Genomic DNA, 27,177 nt, shown 5'->3' with positions numbered 1-27,177 from the left:
CAAAAAATAACATTTTTAGTATTTAAAACATTGACCTTTAACTTCCAAGGCTTTTGCTATTTTGTAGGACAATCAAATAACTGTTACCTTTAGTTATAAAAAAATACTGTATATATCAAAAAATAACTTAAAAGAAAAATTTTCAATTTGATGCTTTGAAATTGGGCCTCTGTCTCTTCAGGAAGCTCCTGCTGTTTATGATCACAACTATTGTCCCTCATTGTGCTGTTTGTAGCTGCTCTCAGGAGACTGAGAAGTTGCTCCCATGACGAGCTCAGCAGACGTGCAGCTCTGCCAGGTGTTTGCTAATTGCTGCTGCCTCTAGTCTGAAGGAGCTGAATGGGAAAGGAGTGGAGGTGGGGGGCCCTTTGAGGAAATGGGCGGCACTTTGTGGTAGCAAGCGTTTATTAACCACTGTTCAATATGCAACTTTTCCCTTTGTTTTATTTTGATTCTGACAGTCCTAAGCTTCTCGGTGACTATCTGTTCATGACAACCCATTTCTACCAGATGTAGAGATCAGAAGCATTGTCACCATTATCTGGTAAAGTAATGTTTGTGAACACACTGGTTTCCAATTTAAGAGTAATTGGCAACCATCTTAACAGTAAAATAGTTTATTAAATGAAGGAGTTCCGAAGTACAGACAATATGTAGGATATAAAGAAGAGAAAAGAGCCAGAAGTCATATTTTTGTTAAAACTTGTGTACCCAATCTGCTCTCCAACAGCTGGATCACAGCTGCAGTTCCGACAACCACTTTTCCAATTTAAAAAATATACAAGATGAACAAGCTCATGAATGTGGAAACCTAAAAGTACTGAAGAGCCTGAAAGGTAAAAGTGGACAGAAACAAAACAGTCAGGATCTTTGGTAACTCACTTTATTTGATTTTTTTTACACAGTGGAACTGGGCAGACATGAGAGCAGAGCAACAACGTGACAGGCAGGTCGCCTCACATCCAACAACTGGATGTGTCGTCTCAACATAGGTTGAGCGGCTGAAAGGCCCACAGCTTCAGCCAGCTTACAGACCGCTGTTGCCATGGAAATGTAACCGCCAACACCAGTCTGATAAGCTAGCTGACGGTGTAGGAGAGTAGTTTGGGGATAGTTACATAGCGTCTTAAAGAAAATAACTGATTTCATGCATCAAGAGTCAGAAACATCTTAGCTGGCATAAATTGAAGGTTATTGGATTAATTAGTATGAAGAGCCCAATCAGGCTGACGGTATTAAGGAAATGTTCCAGTCATGTTACTAAAACTTGATCTGGTTACTTACCTTGTAGGTGCTCAGTTCTTTGAGAAAATTATACATTGAAATCATGACAGGAATAGAGCAGTTTATCAGGATGAACACTTGGGAAAGAAAACATCAAAAAATAAGACTCAGACTGAAAAAAATGTCAATTCCACATTTTATATATGATCTGACCTAAATGTACAGAATAGAAATGGGACCATTTGCTGAGATTACAATGTTACTGCCTTTTTTTGTTTTTGTATTTTGGTTCTTGTTCACAGCAACAACTGGAATAGAAACACATCTGATCATACAGTCAAAAAACATTTACACAATGTGCAAACCGTACATACCCCACTTTATAAGTTGATATTGCTTTTTTTAACCCTCCCAATCACTTTGAGCTGACAGTACTAGAAATTAAGAAAAAAGAAAAAAATATGTCTGAATATTTACCAGAAGAAAAACATGAAAACCCTGAAAAGACTGAAAAGAAACATTATCTGTTTGCAGTTATCTTGGCAGCACATCGCAAAAATAAAATCAACTCCCATCCATACATATGTTACATAATTAAATAAAAATCAAGTCCTTAAGTCAAGAGCTATACTCAAGGGAATTCAGGCATTCCCAACTTGCATAAGGCATAGCATCTGATGGGCGCTGCCCTCAGCATAGCAGCTACCATCAAATCACCGCTTTACTTCTGAGGTTAATGAAAGGATTAATTTAGCATTAAAGTAACATCTTAAGACCGCTAGCAGGAGTCAGTCACGCTACACTCACGCAGAGTGAGATGAGAAGAAGAACTATAAAACTCGACAGAGACAAAACACTGCACATACATCCTTAATAGCACGTGCGCAGACTCACACACACACACACACACACACACACACACACACAGGCATTGAATGCCTCTGCTTCTTTTTCATCTTAATGCCTTCGGTCTCTCTGAGCAATGAAGATGGGTGAGGTTCGTTGGTAAGTTGTGAGCAGCAGCTGCAGAAACACAAGTCACTTGGATGGATGAGGCGCTTTGCTTCGCCATCACTTGCTCTTCTCTTCGGAGTGCCTCAGCTGCTGCAGGCGCTTGGCGTAGCTCTGAGCCATGGAGTTGATGATGGAGATGACAAAGTAGCAAACCATGACAAGCACCACCTTCTCAAACACCCACGACAGCCAGTTTTCATCCTGGAAAACCCCAAATGGTACAAAAATATGGTGTAAGTTGCACTCATTTCTGCAAACCAGATTATGAGTAGACAAAACCAGCTGGTGCTGTACTTATGAGTGTTTATAAGGCTAGGCTATGTGTTTGTACTTTCTTCTAAGTAAATTATTCTTTTACAATATTTATATTAAACAAAATGCTAGTGTGAAGGAAAAAAATACATGGGAAGTTGTTTAGTTACACAATGTGCCCACCAGAGGGCGATATGTTTAGGATCAGAAACTGGATTTGCTTTAATCTGTTTAGAAACATTTACTATGCACATTTCTAAACTCTGACATAGCTACTCTGTCCTAACATGTCCTAACTTTGTATATCTGTCACATCAAAGCCTCCCAGGTTTCACACATTAACAGAGGGGAAAAAAGAGAAAAGATTGTAGACAGTAAAAGCTGTTCTTACCGCTGGTCCATTCTTTCCAGCATGGTGTAGCTTGTTCTTCTGGGCTTCCAGGTACTGACTGAAGGGCTTCTGGAGTGATTGTCCTATTGTAGGAACAGACCTGGAATAGCAAAAGTGAAAAAAAAAAAGACTTATAACTCACCAACCAAGCAGTCCCAATAAAAGCTTTGAAAGCTGGAAATAAAAGTCCTGATCCACCGGGCCAACCAGCAGCATCCGAGGCCTCATCCTACAGACGGGCCCCGTGCTGCAGCTGCCACCACCTCTAATTGTTACTGTGAGAAGGAGTAGGCAGCAGAGAGGAATGAAGCAGAAACTCCTCAGTCCTTCTTTTATATTCTTACGCTCTCTATAAGAGTCTGTGTCAGCCCCCTTCAACCAGGAAGTGAGTCGACATGATGTCATCACCTTTACCACCACTGGTGCTTTCATGGTGGAAAGACAGCCAATCAGTGTCTGCTAATTTCCCTATTAGGCAGGAGTGGAAGCGCTCACCGGGGGCCAGTCATAACGAACACCGCTTTAACGCTTCCTCCAGTCAGAGGTAGGGTTTGTTGATGTGGCTCTACATGCTGGTAAAGTGAAACGGAGCTTGAATGGAACATCTATCATAACGCCAAACTTATAATTACAATGAACAGAAAGAAAAAATACTGCAGCCTGTAGACAGTCCTCCTGAATTCAGCCAGGATGTAAACATGTTGTCTGGACTTGACTAGACTAAGCAAAAGGAAGCGCGATAACAAGCACCAAATGCAGAGAGGGTAATTCCTGCTGCTGAATAACACTCAACTTGAGTGACTCAGGGTTATCTCTCCATCCTTACACACAAACAAACATGATTTGAGACAGACATGAAATTAAGCGAAATACCCATATCAGCAAAAGGCTCCATTTGTACAAATCATAGCGAGTCACCAGGGGTGATCTTCGTGGGAAAGAACCTTGAGAGCAACTAGAGCAAGAAAGAAAATGTTTTTTTTGTCTAAATATGGTCAAAGTTACTTGCTTGGTGATTCATATTGATGACCACGGTTCTGTGAATTTGTATTCGCACGGTTTTTCATGTTTAAAACTCACAAACTTCAATATAATTTATTGGTTTTTCTAATGGTTTATGGGTTTAGTGGACTTTTATTCAAGCTTGACAGGAAGAAGTAACAGAAGAGGAAGGCATGCAGTAAAAAGCCCAGGGCAGGGAATTGAACCACTGACCCATGTGGCGCCCCATTTAATGGGTTTTTAAGTGGGAGACTAACAAAGTTTATAGTTTTAAAGTGGAAGAATTTATTTATTTTTTTTAGATATAAAACAATATTCCAAACGTCTCATAGGACACTGTTCAATCCATTATACAAAGATTCAAAATATGGAGGTGGAAAGCTGAATCAAAAGTGGTTGTAATGTTTTAAGAAGGTTAAATCCACTTGTCAGATTTTAGTTGTAAATGAAATTAAATCCATGCATCATGTTTCTTCCACTTCACAATCTAACATCACTTTATGTTTCTTTCACACAAAGAGTTGTGGTCAACTGTTGCAGAGCACTTCCACTCTTAATATCAGTTCATAGTTTTAAAGTTATATGAAAGAAATCTGCTTGATGAACAGAACTTCCTGAAAAAAATGAATAACTTTTGCTTTTATTTCATATAAAAAAAAAAAATCCCAGCTAATCCCAGCAGCTGTATTGATTCTGTTGCCTGAACAGCAGGCGGGTCGTTCAAGTCTGTGCTTGTGTTTCCTGCCTTGTTCGATCATCCCGTCAGTCAGAGCTGAAACCCCGTGAGTCAAATCACCCTGTTTTGAATGTGACCTCATACTTTTGGTCAGCGGTGCAGCAGAGATGGATTGCATGTGTGTGTGGGGGTAATACCTTGATATCTACTCCTACGCAGTGAAAGCATTTATTCATATGGGACCCCCTCCCCCTCGACCCATCAGCAGTCAGAAATACATGGGAAAATGTTGACGAACGCATTCCTAACCGTAAAAACCAAACCAAAAGACATCGGTTTTACAAAGAAAAGTTTTTCAACCGTTCTCACACACTTACCCGATGAGTGACACCATCTGCTCCACTATGTGCTTGCTGAAGGTAATGATAACAAAAAGTTTCTGTGGAAGAAAAGATACTGATCAGCATCTTTGACTGACAAAGTACAAAGATTTCTACAAAAGAAATTCACTGGTTAGAAAAAAATTATAATTTAAAGTCTGTCTTTTTGACAGAACTACTGTTGAACAGCCGAGGGTCACTGAGGCTCAGACGCCAATTAGAAAATTCAAACCTGGCTCTTAAGCAACATTTCAGGCTGTGAGGGGGTTTGTGTGGTTTGCAAACAACCAAAGCAGAAGGGCGGGGGGCCCAAAACCACATTATTTTCCCCCTCTGGTTCTGAAACTGATCAGCTTTAAACAGCATGACACACAGCCCCCCTGGACAAGATCAGACAGGATAAATCATGTGATGTCTGAGAAGTTCAAGGTACAGAAATGGGTCTCCCCTGCAGCTTTTAAAGTCTGCTCCATTTCCTTTTACCTTCTCATGTCCATTCAGTGTGGCCCGGACCCCCCCACCCCACAGGAAGAGGTGACCTTCTCGGGTGAGATCACTGACTGGTACCACCAGGAGATGGATTTGTTCAGTTGGAATGGCGAGTCACTTAGAAAAAAAAAAAAACAGACAGCCCCTCATTGTCTAGGTTTATATTAGTCACTGGTGTGACAGTCTCAACTCCACTCTGTATAATTAAAATTATTTTCTGATTGGCCTTTTTGTGTCATTCCAAACTCTTGTTAAAAACTTCTTCCGAAGGTTTCCTCCTTTCATCTCGGAGCCTCTTTAAGAGGTCTGGAAACTTGCTACGGCTAAAACAAGATGAAGGAAAAACCCAGAGGAGCAGCTCAGCCACTGGTGAAAGTCAACCAGAAGTGCACAATTAGGAGTTTCATAGTAACCATCTCATGATCTCAGCACACGGCTTCATCTTTCCCACAACCCTTTGAGGTTCTGGAGATTCATCAAAGCACACCAGTCAGCAGTGAATCCTTTTCTGCTAAAGCGCAATTTCTGATATGCTGTATTGTGCTGTGGTTAGACAGCCGTGATGAAATGATTCAAGAGGATGAATCATATCAGGAGATGTTTCTGCGAGGATGTGAAGGTGTGCCGGTATCGTTTCTTAAGAACAACGGAACAAACCATGAGAGGAGAGCCAGAGCTCTGAACCACCTTAGATGAACCTTTCATCTGCTCCACTGACCTGTATATGCATCTTGATAATGGCTTTCCCGATCAGAGTTGCTCCAAAGAAAGTCCAGAAGGGAACCAGGAAATGCCCACAGGTTATTCCCGCCAAGTCAAAGAGAGGATTGGGAATCTGAAAAATGCACAAGAAAATTGACTTCTTTCATATCAACACAATTAGCTCAGTAAGAGTGACACGATGAAAAGAAAATCATTAACCTTTTCATATCTTGTCAAGTTACAACCAAAAGCTTTCATGTACTTTTTTTTTTTTTTAGATTTTTTTTGTGACATGTAATTGTCAAGCATGATGGAAAAAAAAAATCCAAATTTTAATATCTGTAAACAGTCGTTCTCCACTGCGAAGAGAGAAGTGCCGAGCCGAACAAGGCGGCTGTTCATGTTAATCAGTATTTGGAATTGTGTCCACCACACACTGATTGGCTTTCTTCGCTTCCTCCTCTGCCATTGCTAAAAACTGCAGGCAGGCTACAATTCTAAAAGAGCATAGGAAATGGACATCATCCTTTATGACTTCTTCTTCTGTCTGCCGATTGGCCTGGTCAATAATCGACTGGATGGAATCCAAGTGAATGGGAGAAAACCCAGACTGTACAGTAAGCAAAAACTGAGCAGGAGGGTGATGGCCAGCCTACTTGTGTGTGTAATCAGTTGTTCTGTTTAAGGCCTCATGGTTTGTGAACAAGCCACTTCATAAGACCAGAGAACAGAGCAGATATACCAGGGATGAAGTCTGAGGATCTCAAGAAGAACTCAAATAATGGAAAAGTGCAGCACAAATGCAAATCTGGCTTTTAGCAAGAAGATGAACATTGTTGAACAAAAGGCATCAGAATGTGTGCAGTTTGCTACATTGGACATATCGTAGACGGTGTGTAGAATGGAAGGATTATTGAAGTTGGATAGAGATTAATCCAACTTGGAAGAAAACCTGTTAGATGCTTCAGAAGAAAAGACTGAGTTCAGAACTGTCATCCAGAGCCACGAAGTGATAGTTTATATCAGCGTACTTTTATGTTGGACCGGCTCAGTGAAATTCAGAACTGGACTGGAGCAGCTGATGTTCACAGACGGCGCATTCAAGCCGTGTGTGCGAATTATTTTGGGAACAAACATGGACATGCATTTATGTAGATGTGCAAAGAGAGTTGCTCTACGTGACTAGCAGCTGCAACTGCTGACGAAGGGAGGTGGCCGAACACATTGGCTCATGGAGACTGAAAATAAATCCATGCCACAACTGTCATATTTTTATGTTTGGCAAAAAGAGAAGACTGTACATCTTTTTCCTTCCTCTCAATGCGAGGTTAAATACTTTGTATGTCAACTGAAAGATGGAAAAAAAAGCTCTCTACTTACTGAGGCACAAGCCAAGATCCCAAAGAATCCCACTTTTTGCACCATGTGCTGAACTCCCAGTTTTGCTCTTGTAACAAAATCCTGCAAAGCAAATTGAAAATTCATTTTAATGTGGGATTGCAGTCAGACATGACAAGATACATTTGTAAGACTTTCACAACCCATGTTATTTTAAATCTTTTTATTCAATCACACAAATTTAACATATAATTTAAGATCTTTGAAAACATAATCCCCCTTCCTTTTTTTTTTTTTGCTTAAATAAATCAATGCACTTTCTTGTGGTTTTTATTACACCATTTTACAGTAACAGCATAATGAGGAACACAAGCCTTGGTCAAAAGCTCTGTGGTGAACTATCTCCTATTTTAGAGCTTTGTAATTTTTGCTTTTCTTCTCTCCGTTTGGTGACTCTTGTGGCGTTTTGCTCAAATCTGTGTGGTATAAAAGCGCCACAGTTCTTCTGATTGCATCTGTACTCCTGCAGGGGGGTAAAACTCTGTGGTTTTTCTGTAAAGATCACCGCCGGAGCAGGAAGGCAATTAAGAGGCTGTTTGAAAACCTGCTGGCACAGTTAAACATTAATTTGGAAAAACAAGTTTTTGTTTTTTTGTTTTATAATAAACACACATGCCAACATGATTAAACACATTTTTAATTTAAGTCGGCTGATAAAGTTGGTTTCTCACAGAATTTACCGTCATAATTCAGAACGTATGGTAAATATCCACCAACTTTCTGTGCTCGTTTTCCAATTAAATATATTTTTATTGTTTACAGAGAACATTATTATTCTGTAATTTTCCTCAACAGCGGCTCATCAGCCAGCTCTTCACTTCTGACACTATAAAAAGGAGGAGACGGTGAAAAAACGCAGGTGCAGGGATCCTTCCACGTGGTGAAGTGGGACTAAGTGACGGAGACAATGTCTCCAGTTTTTTGGTAATCTCCGTCCTGCTGACTCAGCATCTGATCCAAGCGTTCTCCAGTCATGTGAACTCTCTTCCTGACAGCGCTGTCTGTCATTCAAATTAGAGGCCGGTGAGAAGAGCAGAGGGAGATGGAGGGAGGCAACGAGAGCGAAGCCCAAGGGATGATTAAAGAGGGAGCTGAGCTCGGGGTGACTCACCCACGAACACACAGATTTACTGGAAGTGCAGGGAAGGAGGGGCTGCGCTGAAGTCACGTGCTTACTCAGGACCAATCAGAAGCCTGCTTGGCTCTGAGTTCCTTTGTTCATTTAGAAAATTAGGGCAAATTAAATAAGAATCATATCTTACTGAGGTGATGAGTAATGAGTAAATAACTATGATGGGGGGGAAACCACACAGATAAAACTTAAACATCCGTTTGGTTAGAGCTTTAGAAATGAAGACTAAAGAAAAGGAAGCCATTAGCCGTTTTAAAATCTCTGGAAATCTCAGTAAGAAATAATATACATCCACTGAGATAATATACAAAACATTAATATTCACGCAACAATGTAGACAATATTCTAAAAGAGAATATTTGTTAATTATACAATCGAAAACCATTTTATAAACATGAGCGTTGATCTTTCTGACCTGTGCGCCCTCTGCTTGCTCGAGCATCTCCTCAAATTCCTCGTAATCCTCATCTGGATCAGTTCCTGACTGACGAGCCGCTCTGGCCATAAAGTACGGAGGCAGCTCTCCGATGGCCGTCCCCGCGCCCTAAACAGACACAGCTGCAGTCAGTGTATGTTCACATTTTTCTAATTTGTTTGCACATTTGGCCAGTGAAACTGTCAGGTCTCTCTTGTCGCGTCCACCACTCACCCACATGCAGGCCTCCAGCCGGACCTTGGACATAATTGAGAAGATGGAGATGCTGTCCTCCAGGCCTCCATCTTGGGGACAGATGATCTGGTCGGGGTACGGAGGCTCTGGGAAGTCTATGGATCCGCATTCATACGCTGCCAGGGTGACTGAAGCTATGTGAGGACCCTGAGAGAGAGAGAGAGAAAAATCAAATCCATCAGACCGAGACTTCAACATGCATGGAAAATGTCGGGAAATGTGAAGAGCTTAAATATAGCTGCACAAATGATGCTATTCGTGTTATATATTTTGGTTTTGGGTTTAAATAACCACAGAAACAACTGCATCTGATAAAAACGTCGTAAGTTTCCACGAAATAAGTAGCGGGCACCAACAGCAATTCAACTATTCCCAGCTTCCTAGGCTCTTAGTATTTCTGATGAAGGGCCCTCAGGTTCCCTTCCACAGAGAACATTTTAGTTTTCTCAAACCTTTTCAGTAAATTGTCTTATTTAATTAAGTCCTTCCAGTTTGCAGCTTCCCACCAATAAGTATGATTCTGATTGATCCTTTTTGAATGGTGAGCTAACAGCATCCACCCTGCCACAGAGACACACAGATTGGAGCCGAGTCATACAATGCGTCTCTTGACAGGAAGATCATCATTCGTCTTTAAAGATTTCTGATTAAACTAGCTCACCTGGCCTCGCCTGCAGCTGGCCCACCTGCATGTAAAGCACAGATAATCCTTTATGGCATCAACACTGACAGGCAATGGACAAGCCACCATAAGTCAGTGCTGACATGGACTTCTTCAACACAAACAAAAAAAGCCTTCTTTTGCCCAACTGCAGACACAGATGACGATTCTTAGTTCTCACAACACACTTTTTCAAACCAAAGACTTGATTTATCAAGACACAAGAAGCCAGTGTCTGACTAATAAAAGGAAAAAAATTAAAACGAAGGAGAAAGGAGTTTCCCTTAATGAAACCGTCACTCCTAGTTACCAAGCACAGATCCGGGATTTACACTCAAAGCAGCACTTTATTAATTCTTGCAAGATTGAGGAAAGCAGACGTGAGTCACTGAGACTCAGTTCAGCCTGTTCTAACTGGTCAACAGAGTTAACATCTCAAGACAAGAGTTAACGCTGGGAGGCCTCACGTGAGGTTTCTCCCCTGAGGGGTCGACAGACTGTATCGGAGCAGCAGCAATGTCGCTCTCAGAATGGTGACAAAGACCGAACTTTGACCCTCAGGGAGAGCGTCATCTTTATCTTAACGGGGTGAAAATGCATTGAATGCAGCCGTCTGACAAGTCAAAAAACATCTCGATATGAAGGAATCTCTTGGAAACATCAAAAAAGTGAGATCAGATGGAAACACTACATCCTTGATGCAAAACTTCTCCCACACAAAGAGAACTTCTGCAAGTTTCAGAAAGTTAAATGTAGAACTTAATTTCAAATCAGGAGCTATTATTTACAATTAGCTTATTTCATTAATCATTTCAACTTCCTTGAAAACACAGTTAATACAGGTATCCTCTTGTGTCCTGTGCTCTAGCCTCAATGTCTGTTGGTTTAACAGCGTTTTAAAGCCTTAAAACACAGGATCATATCAGATCAAATCTGTTATGAACAGGTGATTTATTTTTCTTATACAAATTCGATTAAACACACTCTCTGCTGACCAAGGAGCTGTTTAAGGTAACAAGAACTTTTTGATTTAGACTAATGAGTCAGCTGCAGGAGCAAAAGTACTTTGCAGGTTCTCAGGGAATGTCTGGAGATAAATTCTTCATTAAAGTCTTTGGTAGTTTTATCACAATCTGAATTCCTCAGCTGAAGCCCCAAGACATGAAAATGAATCCTACCAAAAAAAAAAAAAAGAAAAGAAAATTAAAAACAATTTAAGGGAAAGAGTAGTTAAACAGTTGCAGAAATCTAAGATGTAGGTAAGTTGAATCCAAGATATGGTGTAGATTAGAAGGCATTTAAGGAACTGAAATGGAAGTTATTCATTTGAGACTTTGGTAAAACTCAAGTTTTCAACTCAAATAACTTGTGTTGAAAAAAGGTCAGTTTTCTTCAACTCAAGTTATTTGTTGAAGCATTGGCAAAACAACCTATTTTCTTTTACAACTCTTATTGTGATATTTTTGATAATTATTTTAAATATATATACTTATGCATACTATAGTGATAATCTGAGTATTTCAATTAAAGTTGTGTGAAAGTTTGACAAAAAAAACAAGATGCTTCATTTTTAACAATAATATTTACATGTCTTACACAAACATATTAAGAAGTTAAATGACAAAATGCTGAATTTTAGAAGAAAATTGAAACTAGAGGATCGGCACTGAACCATCATGATGAATCACCATGGCGATGACCGAACCCCATGATCTAATCCTCTTCTGGATTGAGGCAAATCCACAGAAACTGTGTGTGGTTTATATTCAGATTGTCACGTGAAACATAAATAACTGTGAGTGTGACACGGTTGCATTGTCAAGATGAAGTAAATCTAGTGCAAAGAAAAATGGGAACTAGTCTCGTGAGAAGCAGCCTTGTATCATGTGATAAACTTTCAGCTTCTCAGTGAAGGATTTAAATAGTTGCAGTAATTTGGGGACAGCTGAATGTGTGTAACAAATCAGGATATACAGTGAGAATCATTTAAATGGATCAAATCAGTTTGTCCATATGTGACCTTTCAAACAGAAGAGATTAAAGCCCAGAAGCTGTATAAAAATGATATAATTAAATGTAATCTTTTTTTTCCAGAAAGCTGATGCTCTAATAAGGAGATTGAAATATAAGAATAAAATGAAAATTCTAAAAACAAATCCATAGTTGTATGTACAAGAATTGGCAGAAAATCAAAGAAAACAGAACTGGACAAAGAAAATTATCAAGATGAAGCTATATTATTTTTTTATTAAACCAACTATATGTAATAATACAATATGATTGATTGAATTTACTATTGCCAAGTATGTATCAATGCAGTTGCTTTGTAACTGCTGCAAACACATTTGAATGAGTTTTTAAAGCAACATTTATGCTTGAAAAGCTCCAGACTGAAGGCTTTGATAGTTGTATGGAAACTATAAACCATTTTGAATAATATGTTTTTATATCTTATATCTGTCAGTTCACATCACCTGTGCCTCCCTTATGATTACTTACAACTGAGTGTTAGCAATCAAAATTTACTTAGAAAGTTTAATTACCAGAGTAGAATACTAATTATGTTATTTTAGTAATAAAAAGTAAGAGCTTGAATTGATATAATCTACATAGTGTTGTAAAGCTTGTCAAATGTGTTTTGTCTCTGTACCATCACAATGTTGATGTCACCATAGATGGCATCAACATCGTGTTGCCACTTCTATTTTGACCCTTTGGACACAATGTACCATAAATAATGGTTTAAGGACAAATAGTGAAAATTTGTTAAGCCCAACAAGGTGTTTTTGTTTGTTAAAGAAATTACACAGAAGTTACAAAGACAGACTTTATGACCTTTGGAGAGACGGTGCAGTGGAAACATGAGTCAATTCCAATGGAACTGCCCACACTTTGAGCCTAGGCCCTGGTGGTAAAATATGATCTTTTAATGAATAATTTTGTGGTAAAACTTAAAATAATATAAAATCAGTTAACTGGCGTCAGGATGGTGCAAAGGTATGTGGTGAAGATATAATTAATAAAACACAAAGTTGAGAAGATTTGAAGTCACACTTCCTCTGTGTATTATGGATCAGCTGAAGAACCAAAAGCAGACAAAAAAATCCCCAAAACAAAACCTTAAGTACCTGAATGATGAACGCAAGTAAACCAAGACAGAAGAATGAAGTGAAATAAATCCAAACTGATCCTGATCAAAAAATATTTATGTTTAGGATATTTCTGAAAACTGAAAGGTCACCCATATGGATTTCTTATGATTTGGTTGCAGTGGAAATAGCAAAGGGAACTCAGCAGGCCCACATGTGGACACTGAACACCTCAAAGTGGACAAGCATTGCCGACTTTCTTCCACTCTTTAATTAAGCTAAAGTCTACTTTTGACCACATCTAGGAGAAATGACACACACTTTCAGTGACTCGGTTAATGTAGTCACTCTCAGACAAGCGTCAGTGGGCAAGCCAAAGGTCCCTCCCGGTTAACCTTAGATTGATGGGTATTTTGACTCAGACTAACTTATTTCTGGGTTTTTAGGATGGCGCCATCATCTGGCAACAACAAGGATAGGCTTAGAATAGTAGTAGTTTTGGTTAATCTCAAGTAACTCATGGCTTGGTTGCTTTGTGTCATTTTAGTCCAAAAATAAAGCCACTACTGAGTAGGAGATAGAAAACATATACATGCTAAGCCAAGAAGATTGGCCCTCCACTTCTCATGAAGGCTGATTTGTTTCACAAATACTAAACTGATACTTAATGGACGTCATAAAGACTACTACGGCAATATTGTTAGAGTTAAAAGATAATATCTTTTATTGGTTTTCAGGATAACATTCCAATGCTTTTCAAGCTAATGCATATTTGAATATCAAAATTGAGAAATGGCACTCTACACATCAAGTTTATCTAACTTTTTCATCAGTGAATCTGACAAAACAGAAATAAATATCTTCTAGAAATGTGGACTTGTAGGTATTTAAAGTGTAAGCCATTATCAGTAAAGCCTAAAGGGCTTCTGTTATCTTTACATGTGTATGTAAATTTAAAAGAAAGGCCCATTTTTCTTTGGAGCCGTTTTCTGTTAAAAATGTTTTGCATAACCAGGAACATGCCATTAATTTTCTCTTACCAGATAAAGGAGGAACGTGTGCAGACCAGTCCCGAGTCCCACTGAGGACAGGATCCCCAGGCCCACCCAGTAGGCACACCACAGGACCTTCTTCTCCAGGTACTGAACATACTGTCAGGGAATGTTAAGAGAATGAAAAATAAATACTTGAGGAAACAGAAAAGTCGGTTGAATGTAGGACTGTGACGCAACATATTCCTCAATCATACAGTTTCATTTAGATAAAAAATACAAATAAAATTTTCTTTTCTTTTTTTAAGATGGATACAACTTTAGTGTTCCTGTCGAACATTTCAAAATATGAAGTCCATTTAGAAAACGAGATAATATAATCAGATAACATTCAAGACATTTCTAAAAGTTTCCAGGAGTGGGATACCTCAACAAATTCACCCAATGTCGGGAAGTGCATCGCTCAGAGAAACTCTAAGCAATCCAAGAGTTGCATCTCAAACTCTACATGTAAAATGTTGCTCATGACAATACAATTAGAAACAGTCGGAACATCAGGTTCTCAAATGAAGGCGTTTTCTCCCTCATAAAGAGAAGCCAACATAATTTAAGTTTGCAAAGTTTGATCTGAATAAACCACAGGACTCCTGGAACAACGACCGTGGAATATGTGAGGCAGAAATGTTTGGACATAACACACATCATGTTTTACAAAAACAAACCCATAAATACACCTTACACCAACTGTCAAGCATGGTGGTGGGTAAATGGTGATTTGCCAGCTGTGTGCTTTCTGAAAAGACCAGAGGGTTCAAGTCAACACTCTGCTGTTACACCTCAGTGACCGAGTGAAGTCTTCACAGACCTTTTATCAGGTGACCTACGTAGGAGTGAGACCTCAACTGTGTGATGATGACAAAGGACCAGAGTGATTAGCCAGCTGGGGGATTTACAGCAAAAACATACTTCGCCCAGGCTGGTTTCTCACTACCAACACACTGAATGGTGCTGAAGTTCCCCAAGACAGAAAAGACCACAGGACTTCATGAAATTGTTATGTCCTCAGTGGTTGTGATGCTTGGAAATAAAACAAAACTAATAAGGTGTTGCAAAAAATTGACAAGTTTTAACTCTTTAGAACTAGGAGATATGCGACTCTTAATTGTAGCCTTCAGAGTGTCACTTCATCCCTCCAGTGGTTCTGCAACACCAGCTTCTCAACAAACATGTGAGAATGAAAAAGACATACAGGAAAAAACTTAAAAGTTATGATTGTGCAATAGGTACTTAGACCATAGCTCTCAAGCACAGTGTGTAATTATATGGCTTTTAGAACAAAGGTTCAAATCCTATTTTGATTTGCTGAATGTAACTTTATACTACTTTGTCAACTACTTGATATTCACTCCTTTTAACTCATCAATTCTATGCAGTGCTTCTCTGCTTTCACTGAACCTTGCACTGATTAACCCGTAAATAAAACTTCCAGCCAGCTGAAAGTGTGACCAAAGGTTACTTGCCAACAGTGTTCAGTGCATAGTCTATCAACATGAGGTTTCTGTAAGCAAAGTCTAAGATGATAAAAAACCGAATTATCATCAACTGTTTCACAGTTTTCGATGAGGCAGTGGAGTTCATTTATGTTGCTAAAAAACAGAAAGTAAAGTCTCACCGTTTGGTGTGATCCATCAGTGGAGTATGTGATCGAGAACAGGAAGCATAACAACAAAAATACAAACACTGTGCCTCGCCGGTGCCAAAGCCTGTATGTAAAAACAAGAGAACAAAATGATCAGCTTCCAAATATTCTAGTTGATCAAGTATAACTAGTCTCTATTAAATAGTTTTATGACATTAGTTTCGTTTGCAAATTGGATCAAAAATTAGTCTAGACTGAATTACTTTATTTGTCATAAATATTTTTGAGCTGTCTAAAAAGTAAAATGTAAAAATAGTACAAGGTCTTCAGTATCTGTGACGGATTTAACAGCAGGAAACCTCTGAGTTGTTTCAAAAGGAAACAACACATATGTCGCAACTATAAATATGTATCAGCATAACATCAACAGAGCAGTGCAAAAGCAAAGACCAAGTAGCAAAACCTGTTTGAGGCTTACTCAAAAGTCCATTCCTTTAGCTTCACGAGGGTCTCCAGAAGAAAATAATGTAGAGTGACAACCGGCCTCCTCCACAGCACTAGAGACAGACGATCCTCCTTCTCTTTCTGCCGTCTCTCTCTCAATAACAAGTCTGAAGGGCAAACAGAGCTGGAATCATCTTGAGTTTCAGTACAACTAAGAGGCTCATTAACTACTACATCCTGTGGAACTGCTAATGCCAAATACATAATAAAGGTTGTAGCCAAAGGTCTGTCTCGGTTGCTGTCATGCGGTGAGAGTTGTCAACGCGGGTTAAAAACTGAAAGTAGCCCGAAATGAAACTGCTGAAGCAATTTTATGACACTGACATGAGGCTGTTGTTAACAATGAAAACATCAGTGTTAAAATGAGCTAAACTTTTTGGATTGTCTTCGGCCCTTAAACCTTTCACACTAACCTGTGGACTTGCCGTTCTGTTTATCTTTGGGTCCTGCTCGTTTTTGAGGCTGCTCACAGCTTGCTCCATTGGCTGCCATCTCACTGTCACAGTTTCGAGCTGTTTAGGCAGTCTACAAAGGAAAAAGACGAACAAAAAGCGGTTAGTTTCGCATTCATCGGGGATCGTTGTGTCCAAGCAGAAAAAAAGGAACAGTCTGTGACGGGACTCCGTGGAGGAGTAACATCATAATTTGCGGCTCTTGAGCAATAACTAGTCAAAGTATAAAGCCGGGTAGCTCACGTTTCTGTTCGTGGCGAAAAAGATAAGAGAGAAGCCACACAAATAAAGACAGATGGGAAATATATTACCAATAGACTTACAAAAAATAACGAATAAAGCTAATTGGAAGAAACGTCTCTTTGTAGGTCAGTCTGTAACAGGATACGAAGTCAAATGCGCTGATTCCACAACCGTCCACATGCTAACCGGCTAGCCAACAGGGACACCGGAAGCCTGTACATTTAAATACGAGCTCTAAATTTAATTACTACTCACCTTGTTTGTAGATTAATATATAAACTTATATTACACCACAATAACAAGAAAGCAAAAGAAAAAAAGGTGATAACCAATTATTTTTGGTTAAATAAATCAGTACCACCGTACCTCTTTCCTGTCTTCTTCACCCGGAAACACAAAACTTAGACGTGTCAAAATAAAAGCTAAACTATATTGATTCTCAACCAGTTAAACACTTAATATTAACAAAAACGAAGAATCAGTCCTCCTTTTGAATTTAAGATCTTAGATTTTTCAGGTGGGACAATTTTGTTTCAAATTGCAAATATTACAAAAATAAATGATAGACGTGTTTCCGTTATAAGAGTGTTGCTGTCCAATAAGAAGCTGACAAATTTACAGTTGGAAAATGTAACCATGGCAACGCAGTTTCGTATGTCTTAAAACTGGTGTGTACCCCTACTTGCTTAGTGTAAGTATAAATTTTATATACATACATATATACACACACACACACACACACATATATATATATATATGTACATATATATATATAGATACATACATATAGATACACATATATACACACACACACACACACAAAATAAAGTTCAGCTACAATTTTTTTAATGGGCTTTGCACCTTTGTTGCATTATAACAATGTAATTTATGACAGACCAACAGTCCCACCAGTGGTGTTTCAAAATCAGCCTCCTTTATTCCAATACATCTAACATTTTATTCAGACACAGATGAAAGTGCGTCTCATTCCACAAACAAGATTACTGTACAAAAGTATACAGTAAAAATGTGAATTTCGTATGTACATCTGTTTTTTTTTATTATCCGTTAACTAGACTTTTCAGGAAACAAAATCAAATGAAACAATTACAAATTTTAAATTACTGATAAAATACATTTTTCAAAATGTATTTTGACAAACAAACTTGTCACCCAGTACTAATCAGATATACCAAATAAAAAGTCAAATATTGACCAAAGCAATGTTTTGAGTTATTCAATAACAAAAAGTATCAACTGTCAAAATGGCCTCCAAAATTGATCTGTAACTGCAAAAAGGTGTTGATGATTACAATAAACAAAAAGTGCAATGGTTGCCGTAATGTTGCATAAAATGAGATTTTACTTTAAATCACCTACAGTAAAATCGAAGTTTCACAACAGCTGCTGCTTTAAAGTCTAAATTGCATTGAGAGCTGTAGGAACCATAAGCACTGGCTCAGCAGATGGCTTGTTCTGTTCCTGGACAGCAGTCCAAGTTGGTAGTGACATGTTCATCCTCCTCAGTTGTGTGTCCACTTTCATTCATCATAATGAAGAGAGGAAAGGAACTTATCCACATCCAAATCGTGGGGGAAACAGTCAATAAGTTTCTTTCTTTCCTGAAAAGTAAAAATAGAAAACGACATCAGGGTTGGTTACACACAAAATATTATACTCTTCTGGGAGGTGGGTAGTGGAGGATAAGAAAGGATGAGAATAAAGTAAAGAAAAATAAAATAAGAATGACACGACAAAATATACACAGGAAAATAAAACCTTTTCGAGAAACTGATTTTGTTGTCCTGTCAACTAGCCAACACACAACGGTGACTCGAGAAGAGGAAAAACAATTTGAGGAGGAACTAGGAAGAATATATAGACCGGCTACACTTAAATTACGTAACCCAATCTACAATGAGACTAAAACCAGCCAGAAGGTGCATTGAAACCAACAAGCTCACAGTGCTTTTACAAGGGTAAAAGTTTGATCCTTTAAAATTTTCTACATATATTCACGTTGCAACCAAACTTATAAATGTAACCAACCAGAACAAAGTAGCAGATAAGTGTGAAATAGATCAAACATGTCAGTTTTTCAAGTAAAACCCTGAAGAGTGTGCTAAAGATACAATCATACCTACAATGGAATGGTTTAGGTCAGGGTGTCAAACTGAAGTTGTCAAGGCTCAGAATGCTGCAGGATTTACTGGCACAACTCACTTAAAATGCTGAATTACCTGTTCAGCTTGTTGCCTAACTCTGCATGAACGTCTCAATGATCCATTTTTTATTTCAGGCATGTTGAGCCAGAACAACATCAGGTCTTAAAGATATATAAAGCTTTCCTGGCTTAGAGCACAGCATGTAGCCTAAGGCCAGACCTAGACTCAAAAATTATTTTTCACATATGCCCTTAAGCTTAAAGTTATTTTACAAAGAATGGGCAAGAAATGCCAATGTTCAAATGTGAAACTCTGTGGAGGCAATCCTCAGATTATCAGAAAATACTGATCATGAAGATTACACTTATTTTTGTTTCCACAAATTATGGATGCCTTGAATTTATTGGTCTGTCACATAAAATATCATTTTATGAGTATACATTTAAACATATTACGAAGTTAGATACATCTCAAATGTAGTTGTAGTAAATGTCAATAGAAATAAATTTTACTGACTTTGTCTTTCTTGATGCTGGGAGATCGTTTCCGCTCTCGCTTGGCGGACGGACTCTCTCTGACTGGAGACTGCTTGCGCTTTTTACTCTTTGAGCTTGATGGTGATTTTTCTCCGACCTCCTCCTGGCGCAGGCTGTCTTTCAACGGCGTGCCCGTCCTGGCGATGGCGGCACGAGAAAGAATCATGAGGGTGTGTGCGGCCATGTTAATGCTGTTTTCACTCCCGGCTTCGCTGGCAGGACTGCAGGTCGGCACATCAGGGGTGTTGGGAGGCAACAGCTGCTTCGGAGTCCCCTCTGAGTTTTTAGCATTTTTCGGACGGGAAGGAGTCCTCTGACAATCAGCAGCTGCCTCACTGATGTGGTCGGACTCAGAAAGCATATGGTCCGAACTGCTAACTACAGCTTTTCTGACTGGAGGAGGAGGAGGAGGAGAGCCGAGGCCTTGCAGCATTTCAGCGGCCTGCTTGGCCAGAGAGCTAGTTTTTGAAGCAGCCTTTGTCGGCTTGGCCTGTGGGGCCGCTGGAGGGCTGAAGTCTCTTGATGCCGAGGATGAAGGCGTTGATGACTGCTGTTTGTCTTGTGAGCCTCCTTTCATTTCGTTCTCCTTGTTCGCTCTGACGTTTGGATTCTCCTGAGAGGAAGCCCTCTTCTCCATTCGTCCCTCACGTGATCTCAAAGAAGCCTTCTCTCCAGCCTCCTTCCTGCTGCTGCTCTCCTCGTTGTCCTTCCTGCTTCCTGATCTGAATGAAGAATCGGAAGACATCGACCTGGAACTGCAAGCCTCTTTAGCATTTGACCCGTCATCATGAGTTCTGTGGAAGCTATCGACGGACGCCTCCCGTGGCTGAGACTTCTCAGCTTCGTTGTCTGTTCTTGCATTTTGAGACTCTTGGTCATGAATTATGTGCATCTGTTTGCGAGGCGTCTTCTTGACAGAGTCTTTCTGCTGCGTTTGTAAAGAAACAGCTTGTTTTAGCAAGTTTGCTCCTCCTTTGGGATCTGTTGAACATCTGACAGTCTCCACTCTCCTCTTAGGTTTGCTGCTACCTAAAATAGCCGGTTTTGTTCGACAGCCTGCTGGTCTATTATCTCTCTCCGTCGGATGGGTATGTTGTAATGTGTTTGAAGCAGAATGTGTTGGAGTCCCAGGTGTTCTGGTAGTTTGGGATCGAACCTCTGATGAGGAGTCAAAACATAAAATCCTCCGATGACTGGGTCCACTGGATCCTTTAGCTGCTTCCTTCTGCCCTGAAGTTTTAGGCTGAACAGCAGCTGCAGTCACAGTTTTCACACATCCTGCAATTGAGATAAAAACAACATATAAGAGACGAGAGACAGTGAAACATTAAAGCTGAAGGCATTCTTCCAGAAACTTATAGCTGTAAATTACCTGATTTTATAGACTGTTTAGGTTCGATAGTTGTGGGTTTTGGTTTTAGTTTTTCTCTTGTTTGTGTAGGTTTTGGGGTTGTTACATCAACTATCTGTAAATATATAAGAATAACCAGAATATTAAAGATTTATAAAAAAAAATCCCCTGCTGAAATGGTAAAAATAAAGTTGTTACCTGATTGGAAACCACTTGGATACTTCCCATCGTATTCTGCCCCAAAACAGAGACAGGAAGCACAACAGGCTTTACAGGTGATGGTAATATAAGTGCTGGTCCTGCAAAGAAAGCAAATGGATTCAGGGTTTCAACTACAGCAAGAAAACAAAGATTAAAGTAATGAGTGACATAAGGAGTCTGCAACCTGTGGTGCTTTAAGCTCTTTTAAAAACTCAAGTCAATAATGATAAAGAGCTCAGAGGTGCATCCCTATATGTCAATTATTTATTATTATTTTTTGATCCATGAGATGTTTTCATTTTTTCATTGTGAAAGTTGGAAAAATCTGTACATTTTATAAAGAAGGTTTTTAATGAATATTTTATTTTCTTTTTTTAAGTTTCTTGACAATTTTGCAGCTGAAGACCAATTTTATTTTGTAGCAGCAGGGACAAGAACGGCTCTTTGGATTGTAAATGTCGCTGCACATTAATTTCCCTTCAGAATTCCTGCTAGTTTTCCATCATGAAACTCAAATTTCAATTTTGCTGCAAATTTGAGTACAAAAAGTTTGACTTCATGCAGTTTTAAGATCTGGATTTTTTAAACAAAGAAAATTGAGATCTTAGCCTCGACTATGTGGTGTAGTAAAAGGCAATGTTCACTAATGTGTGTCCTTTTTGATAAAGGAACAAGGAAATTTAGTCTGGAAACTAAAGTCTTCCTATAATAGTTTCTTTCCAATATTTATCCATGCTACAAATAATGATCTAATTAATTTCAATAGTTTTCCAAAGTTGCATAATGAAGCTGTTTGTAAAATGTGGTCAATAAATAGAATAGAAACTGTGGAAAATTCAGGTTTACCAGCAGCAAAGTGACACACAAGTCAAAGTACACAGACTGACAGTAAAAAATATAAAAATAGAAACTGTGAATAAATGACATTACAAGCAGCACATGTAGACACACTGTCTTTTTGTGCTGTACCTGTGGAGTAGCTCGGTGTAGCGACTCCATGCTGGTTGGTGGGTAAGGGTTGTCCGTTTGGGACTCCAGCTGGAAGCAGCACCGGTCTGGCCTGAACGTCTGGAGTTGGGACCACCAAGAAATAACTGGCTGGGGTGGGTTGGGGGTCCACAGCGGACTGAAACAGGTATCTCTGTTGAGCCTGCGATGCTGCACTGACTGGAGACGTGTACACTCCTCCAGGTTTACTGACGAAAGGACTACCGCATCCCTCTGACCGTTGTAAGCTGCTCACCGCCTGCGCGGCTTCGTCGAAGTTGGCCTTTGGAGTAGCAGGACATGTAGGTGATTTTGCTGGCGAGGAAAGGTAGATGGTGGGTATCTTGTCTCCGGAAATACTTGAAACCGCCTGATTTAAGGCCGCGTCTCTGGAAGAATCCCCCTCCTGGTTATCGCTGACGATGATCTCCAAAGACACAATGTTGCTGGGCTCTCCAGGCTTGTGTGGGGAAAAAGCAGGGATGGTGGTTAGAGGAGGAGGAGGACTGGGCGTTAGGGTAACTGGAGCACAAGAGGAAGAGGATGCAGAAGAGGCAGAAGCAGGAGTGCTTCTGCCTCCTGCTTCTGGAGCAGCTGCAGAAACAGGTGCTGAAGAAGAAGAAGGCACAGAGCCAGGAGGCACCGCTAGACTGTCTCCACCAGAAACACACGCGTCAGGCTGGCTGGGAGAGGTGTTGTTGACCTGGACCTCATGCTGATCACCAGCAGCTGCTCCATCAACTCCATCAGCTGGCTTGTTTAGTCCTGTCGCCTGTGGATGCTCAGGGCTTCCGTCAACGCTTAAGACTGGTCTCTCCTCAGCGAGCACAGCTGCGTCTCTCGATAAAGAGCCTGAATTTGAGAGTGTCAATGGGGTGGACAAACTGTCCACAGGTGGGGGCGGCGTGTTTAGAGGCTCATCGCTTTCCATTTGTGGTCCACTGTTCGCCGATAGGTTTTCTTTCCTAATGGAGTTCCCAGCAGCGGGTGAGTAGCTGACTAACAGTCTGGCAGAGCTGTTCTCAATCCTAGACGTTCTGCCGTTCGAGTCCAAAACGGTTTTTCTCAACAAGGTGGATGCAGGGGATTTTCTGGTTTTACGCTCCTGCCCAGCTCTCGCCTTCGGCGCTCCTGATGTTGTGTCTAAAGTATTTCCATCACTTTGGGAAGGACCTGAAGAATAAAACAAAACAAACCTGACCGATTTTCCATGTTCTCGTTTTTGTGCTCTAGACAGGTCAGTAAAAGCCAGAAATAAAATAGTTTCAAAAGAGGAAAAATAGTCTTGACATTAGATTCTACTTTCGAGAATAGCTATACCTATGGATAAATGATGATGATAAAGTTCTGAAAGGTTTACCACCCACTCACGTCCATATTGGCCAGTGTTGAAAGAGAATGACTGAATACCTGGATTGCTACTTTGGAGGACCTGGACAGCAGATGGGAGTCCAGTCATCTCATTCTCTTCAGAAATACAAGCAATGCTGCTGTCCCCTGCGTCTCCATCAGCATTTTTAGTTTTATCTGCAAAATTACAAAAGAATTCTCAATACGACTTTCTTATCCATTTAGAAACTTTGATTCTGATGCAATTTAAAAAAAACAACAATATAGCGGATAGTTACGGTAATCAAAAAGGTCAAAGAGGGCCTGAAAAGCCGGGTCGGATTCAGTTTGCTCCAAAATGTCATGGATGGCATCATCACTCATATGGATTTCTCCCTGATAATAATAATAATAATAATAACAATAATATGCTAAGACAGTGTGAATTTAGGAACAAATAGTGCTCTGTTAGATGTTTTAGTACCTCTAGTCCTAGAATCTCATCTATTGACTGGTCTGGCTCCACTGCACTTGAAGAAGCTTTGGATGTTTGTGGTACTGCATCACTGGCATCAGGCACAAAAAAACATGTTCAAGTACAGAAATATTATTTTAAGCCTGCTTAGTAGGTGTTTTTGTCACTATCAGCTTTGTCAAAATACTGAAAACAGATCATCAACATACCTGGAAAGGATTTTGTTGATGTTTTCAGCAAGTTTCTCTTGCAGTGCCCTGTCCCCCAAAATCTTGTCGCGTGCATTTTGTATCACGAGTTGCTGTGAAGATTTTAATGTTTTAAAAGTTAGACACCTTTTTGGAAAGCTTTGTGTGATGTTTCAACTGGGGCTTTCATGCACATTGATACGTCACATTGATTCTGTGACGTATCAATGTTTTATATGATACGTCACAGAAAGAAAGAAAAGAGAAAAAAAGAGCGATAGCAAGAGATGGAGAAAAACATTTAGACAATGGAACTTAAATCTGAAAAAATAATATTTTTCCCCACTCCATTTTATTATTTACAGTTTTCAACTATTTCTTTGGAGAAGAAGAAACGAGCTTCTGAACATAAACTCACTGGAAAATTCTCCTTGACGACCTCCTCAGGCTGGGCGTCTGCAGTGACGTTAGTGGCAGCCGTGGCAGATTTACTGGGTCCTCCTGACCCAGTCAGACCACTTCTCTTCCTGGGAGTGTCCCTGAATGCAGCAGATAGGTTGTAGTGAAGCACACAAAACGTTACATGGACAAATATATTAACAGATCATGTTATCTTTATCTAGCAACAAACTAGGGCAGCATAATATCAGGAAATACATCAAGTATGACAATATTGATGAAAATAAATAACGATGACCTGCAATTAGTAATCAGTGTGTTAATGTGGGACTAAAATCCAGCCCTGTTTCAGTAACACATCCCAAAGCCTACACTTTTTTTTAAAATCAAAGTCTGTTTTAATTATCAGTTGTGGAAAAAAAAATTTTTTTTGTAATTCTCTTATTTGCATTCCATAGAGAGAGAGAGGAAACATCTTCTGATCTTAGTGTCTTTGTGATATTAAATAGGCATTTAAACAACTCTATTCTGTAGTTGTTCTTTCCCATCCTTACCATTTCCTTCGACCAGGAGAAACTGGGCCTGAGGTGAGGCGGTGCTCTGAAACGATAACTTGCACAGGAGAATCTCCTGTGAAATACAATAACAAGGTGCAATGTTCAACTACAGCGACTGATTTAATAGCAAAAACAGAAGCTAACAGAGTTTGACCCAAACTGACAGAGGGTTTTCAAATCAAAGTACACAATATTAAACGCATCCAAACAAATCCACCACAATACTGACGGGGTGTGTTGACCAATCGGCTCCCATCGTGGACCGGCTGCTGCGCCCCGCCGCTGGCTGTGGGTCTGATCTGAGGGCTGGTGAAGCTAACAGGAGTGGAGTGGCCTAGCATGCTGTGGGTGGTGTGGGCAGGGCTGATGAAGGAGCTGCTTTCAGACACGGAGGTGCAGACCACACCGCTTGGAGACGCCACCGTCAAGACCCGCTGCCTCGCCATGTTTGCCACCCCAACGCGTGAACGTACTGCAACAGACAGAGACTGGTAAAAATCTGGATCGTACACTATTGTTGACCAAACACAAAATGCAGGATGTACAGGTGCAATGCAAGAAAACCACTGCATGACTCTTTGGTCAGTGCATGACATTAGATCACTGATATCCTTTTGGGAAACATGCGATTTACACACTACTTACAAATGTAAAAACACATCACCTTTTAAATGCACAAGTCCAAAAAATGAGAATAATATTTATAAAGTTATCCTTTCAGATTTAGGTGGTGCAGTTAATCAATTTTATATTTTAATGTTTTATCTTTTTGATTAAAAACCAAAACTCAACATTATTAACAAAAACAGGATTTTCTTAAAATAATTATGCCACATTTCAAAAGGAACGCACACTTATTTTGTTCTTTAATTTTCGTTCTCCATACTTAATAAATGACCAACAGTCAATGTTGAGCAAAATAATTGTAATTAAACTTTTTCCACCGTAATCCATCAGCTTGTTTTCGGAACATATTAAATTTTCCATTTCTTAAAATCTGGTATTTTAAGGAAATTTGAAACATTTATGCTCCTTTATCAGTGACTGATACACATCCATTCTGTATTATTTAATGATAAAACATCTGATCTAACAGTAATTAGAAATAACTTACTCCTCTGACTCGCAGATATAGCAGGGGAATTCTGCAATGATCTGGAAAATAATTTATAAATATCAGATCAACAACAGTTAATCTCAAAACATGAACAGACTTGAAAGTAGTCAATTATTACTTGATTTGGTTGAGGGTAAAATCCAGCTTTTTCCACAAAGATGTCATCACAAGAGGGACTTCGTGTCCAGAGTCTTTTAGAAAACAACAACACAGTTATTACAATCTGCGAACACATATATACTTAATGCAAAACACGAAAGGCACTTTTACCTTTAGCTTTCGCAGCCACATACTCATTCAAGATGGCTGTCAAGCCCTTCCCAAAGACAGACTGTGCATGTGTGAGGGAAGAGTTTGTTAATATCTGTGCATGGAAATCTTAACAATTAAAGACAGGAACATGTGTGGACAGCCTTTGGACTCACAAAAACACAGGCAGGGATCACCCCATCTCCTGTAGTGTGCTCGGCATACTCTTTCAGGTTTGGACTCTCATGGATGAAGGCTTGGCTTGTAGCTGACAGCCCCTCTTCCTGGAGGTACCCTGCACAAAGCAAAAAAAAAAAAAAAAGAAGAAAAAAAAGACAGGTATTAAAAAGTTAGCACTGTGGCACAATAAATCTGCACCGTTCTCTCTTCGTTATGGCTACCAGCTAAAGCTACAAGCAGCTGTAGCTTTGTTATGTCCGGCTTACCCAAAACAAGTCGAGCAACGTCAGAAGGGAGCAACATGACAGCTTTAGGTGTAATAAATTAAAGTAAAGAACGAATAAATGGCTACATATTCGAGAAATTGCTAACAAAAGTCGCAACATAACCCCACATTAGAGGACGTCATTGGTGTCATAATGAGGGCAACATCCTGACTAAACTCCTGCTTTCTCAAACGGCGGGGAACTCGAGAACCCGGAAGTAGCAGCTTAACCTACTACTCAGATACCTGGTAATTGTAGTCCAATCCG

At 39.7% G+C, this 27,177-nt stretch overlaps 2 protein-coding genes across 5 annotated transcripts; both read right to left on the bottom strand.

The window, feature by feature from the left end:
• Nucleotides 1-869: 869 nt before the first annotated feature.
• On the bottom strand, nt 870-17,374 carry vmp1 (vacuole membrane protein 1). 4 transcript variants are annotated; one of them, XM_008425301.2, is made up of 12 exons: nt 17,277-17,374; nt 16,629-16,740; nt 16,190-16,322; nt 15,745-15,835; nt 14,121-14,231; nt 9,310-9,477; nt 9,076-9,204; nt 7,511-7,591; nt 6,147-6,263; nt 4,937-4,998; nt 2,882-2,981; nt 870-2,439 (listed from the first exon to the last, which is right to left on the bottom strand). In XM_008425301.2, the coding sequence occupies exons 2-12, from the start codon at nt 16,705-16,707 to the stop codon at nt 2,296-2,298; spliced, it is 1,215 nt and encodes a 404-aa protein (XP_008423523.1). In that variant the 5' UTR covers nt 16,708-16,740; nt 17,277-17,374; the 3' UTR covers nt 870-2,295. The 4 variants fall into 4 exon arrangements, with proteins under 4 accessions (XP_008423523.1, XP_008423525.1, XP_008423522.1 ...); XM_008425303.2 differs by lacking the exon at nt 17,277-17,374 and adding an exon at nt 17,166-17,187; XM_008425300.1 differs by lacking the exon at nt 17,277-17,374 and adding an exon at nt 16,991-17,102.
• A 448-nt stretch (nt 17,375-17,822) lies between these two features.
• On the bottom strand, nt 17,823-27,117 carry npat (nuclear protein, ataxia-telangiectasia locus). The gene is made up of 17 exons (XM_008425299.2): nt 26,911-27,117; nt 26,641-26,759; nt 26,486-26,546; nt 26,334-26,406; nt 26,213-26,253; nt 25,328-25,570; nt 25,096-25,171; nt 24,561-24,681; nt 24,164-24,255; nt 23,964-24,045; nt 23,779-23,875; nt 23,561-23,677; nt 22,133-23,323; nt 21,161-21,261; nt 20,984-21,077; nt 19,592-20,889; nt 17,823-18,532 (listed from the first exon to the last, which is right to left on the bottom strand). Exons 1-17 carry the CDS (start codon nt 26,945-26,947, stop codon nt 18,452-18,454), a joined length of 3,924 nt encoding a protein of 1,307 aa, XP_008423521.1. The 5' UTR covers nt 26,948-27,117; the 3' UTR covers nt 17,823-18,451.
• Between the last annotated feature and the right edge of the window lie 60 nt (nt 27,118-27,177).

This window comes from Poecilia reticulata, linkage group LG13 (assembly GCF_000633615.1).
Source record: "Poecilia reticulata strain Guanapo linkage group LG13, Guppy_female_1.0+MT, whole genome shotgun sequence".
Taxonomy (NCBI): Eukaryota; Metazoa; Chordata; class Actinopteri; order Cyprinodontiformes; family Poeciliidae; genus Poecilia; species Poecilia reticulata.
Note: the sequence above shows the minus strand (reverse complement) of the source record. Positions and strands in the feature narration are given on the sequence as shown.

What these genes read in the sequence shown, in the direction of transcription:
- vmp1 (XM_008425301.2), bottom strand. Translation starts at nt 16,707, where the DNA reads ATGGCAGCCAATGGAGCAAGCTGTGAGCAGCCTCAAAAACGAGCAGGA. An exon ending in ACACGTTCCTCCTTTATCTG is followed by an intron (nt 9,478 to 14,120) that starts GTAAGAGAAAAT and finishes TCTCTCTCTCAG; the next exon opens with GGTCCTCACATAGCTTCAGT. An exon ending in GGCTGGAGGCCTGCATGTGG is followed by an intron (nt 9,205 to 9,309) that starts GTGAGTGGTGGA and finishes GTGTCTGTTTAG; the next exon opens with GGCGCGGGGACGGCCATCGG.
- npat (XM_008425299.2), bottom strand. Translation starts at nt 26,947, where the DNA reads ATGTTGCTCCCTTCTGACGTTGCTCGACTTGTTTTGG. An exon ending in TAAACAGTCTATAAAATCAG is followed by an intron (nt 20,890 to 20,983) that starts GTAATTTACAGC and finishes TCTCAATTGCAG; the next exon opens with GATGTGTGAAAACTGTGACT. An exon ending in CCAGCATCAAGAAAGACAAA is followed by an intron (nt 18,533 to 19,591) that starts GTCAGTAAAATT and finishes TTTACTTTTCAG; the next exon opens with GAAAGAAAGAAACTTATTGA.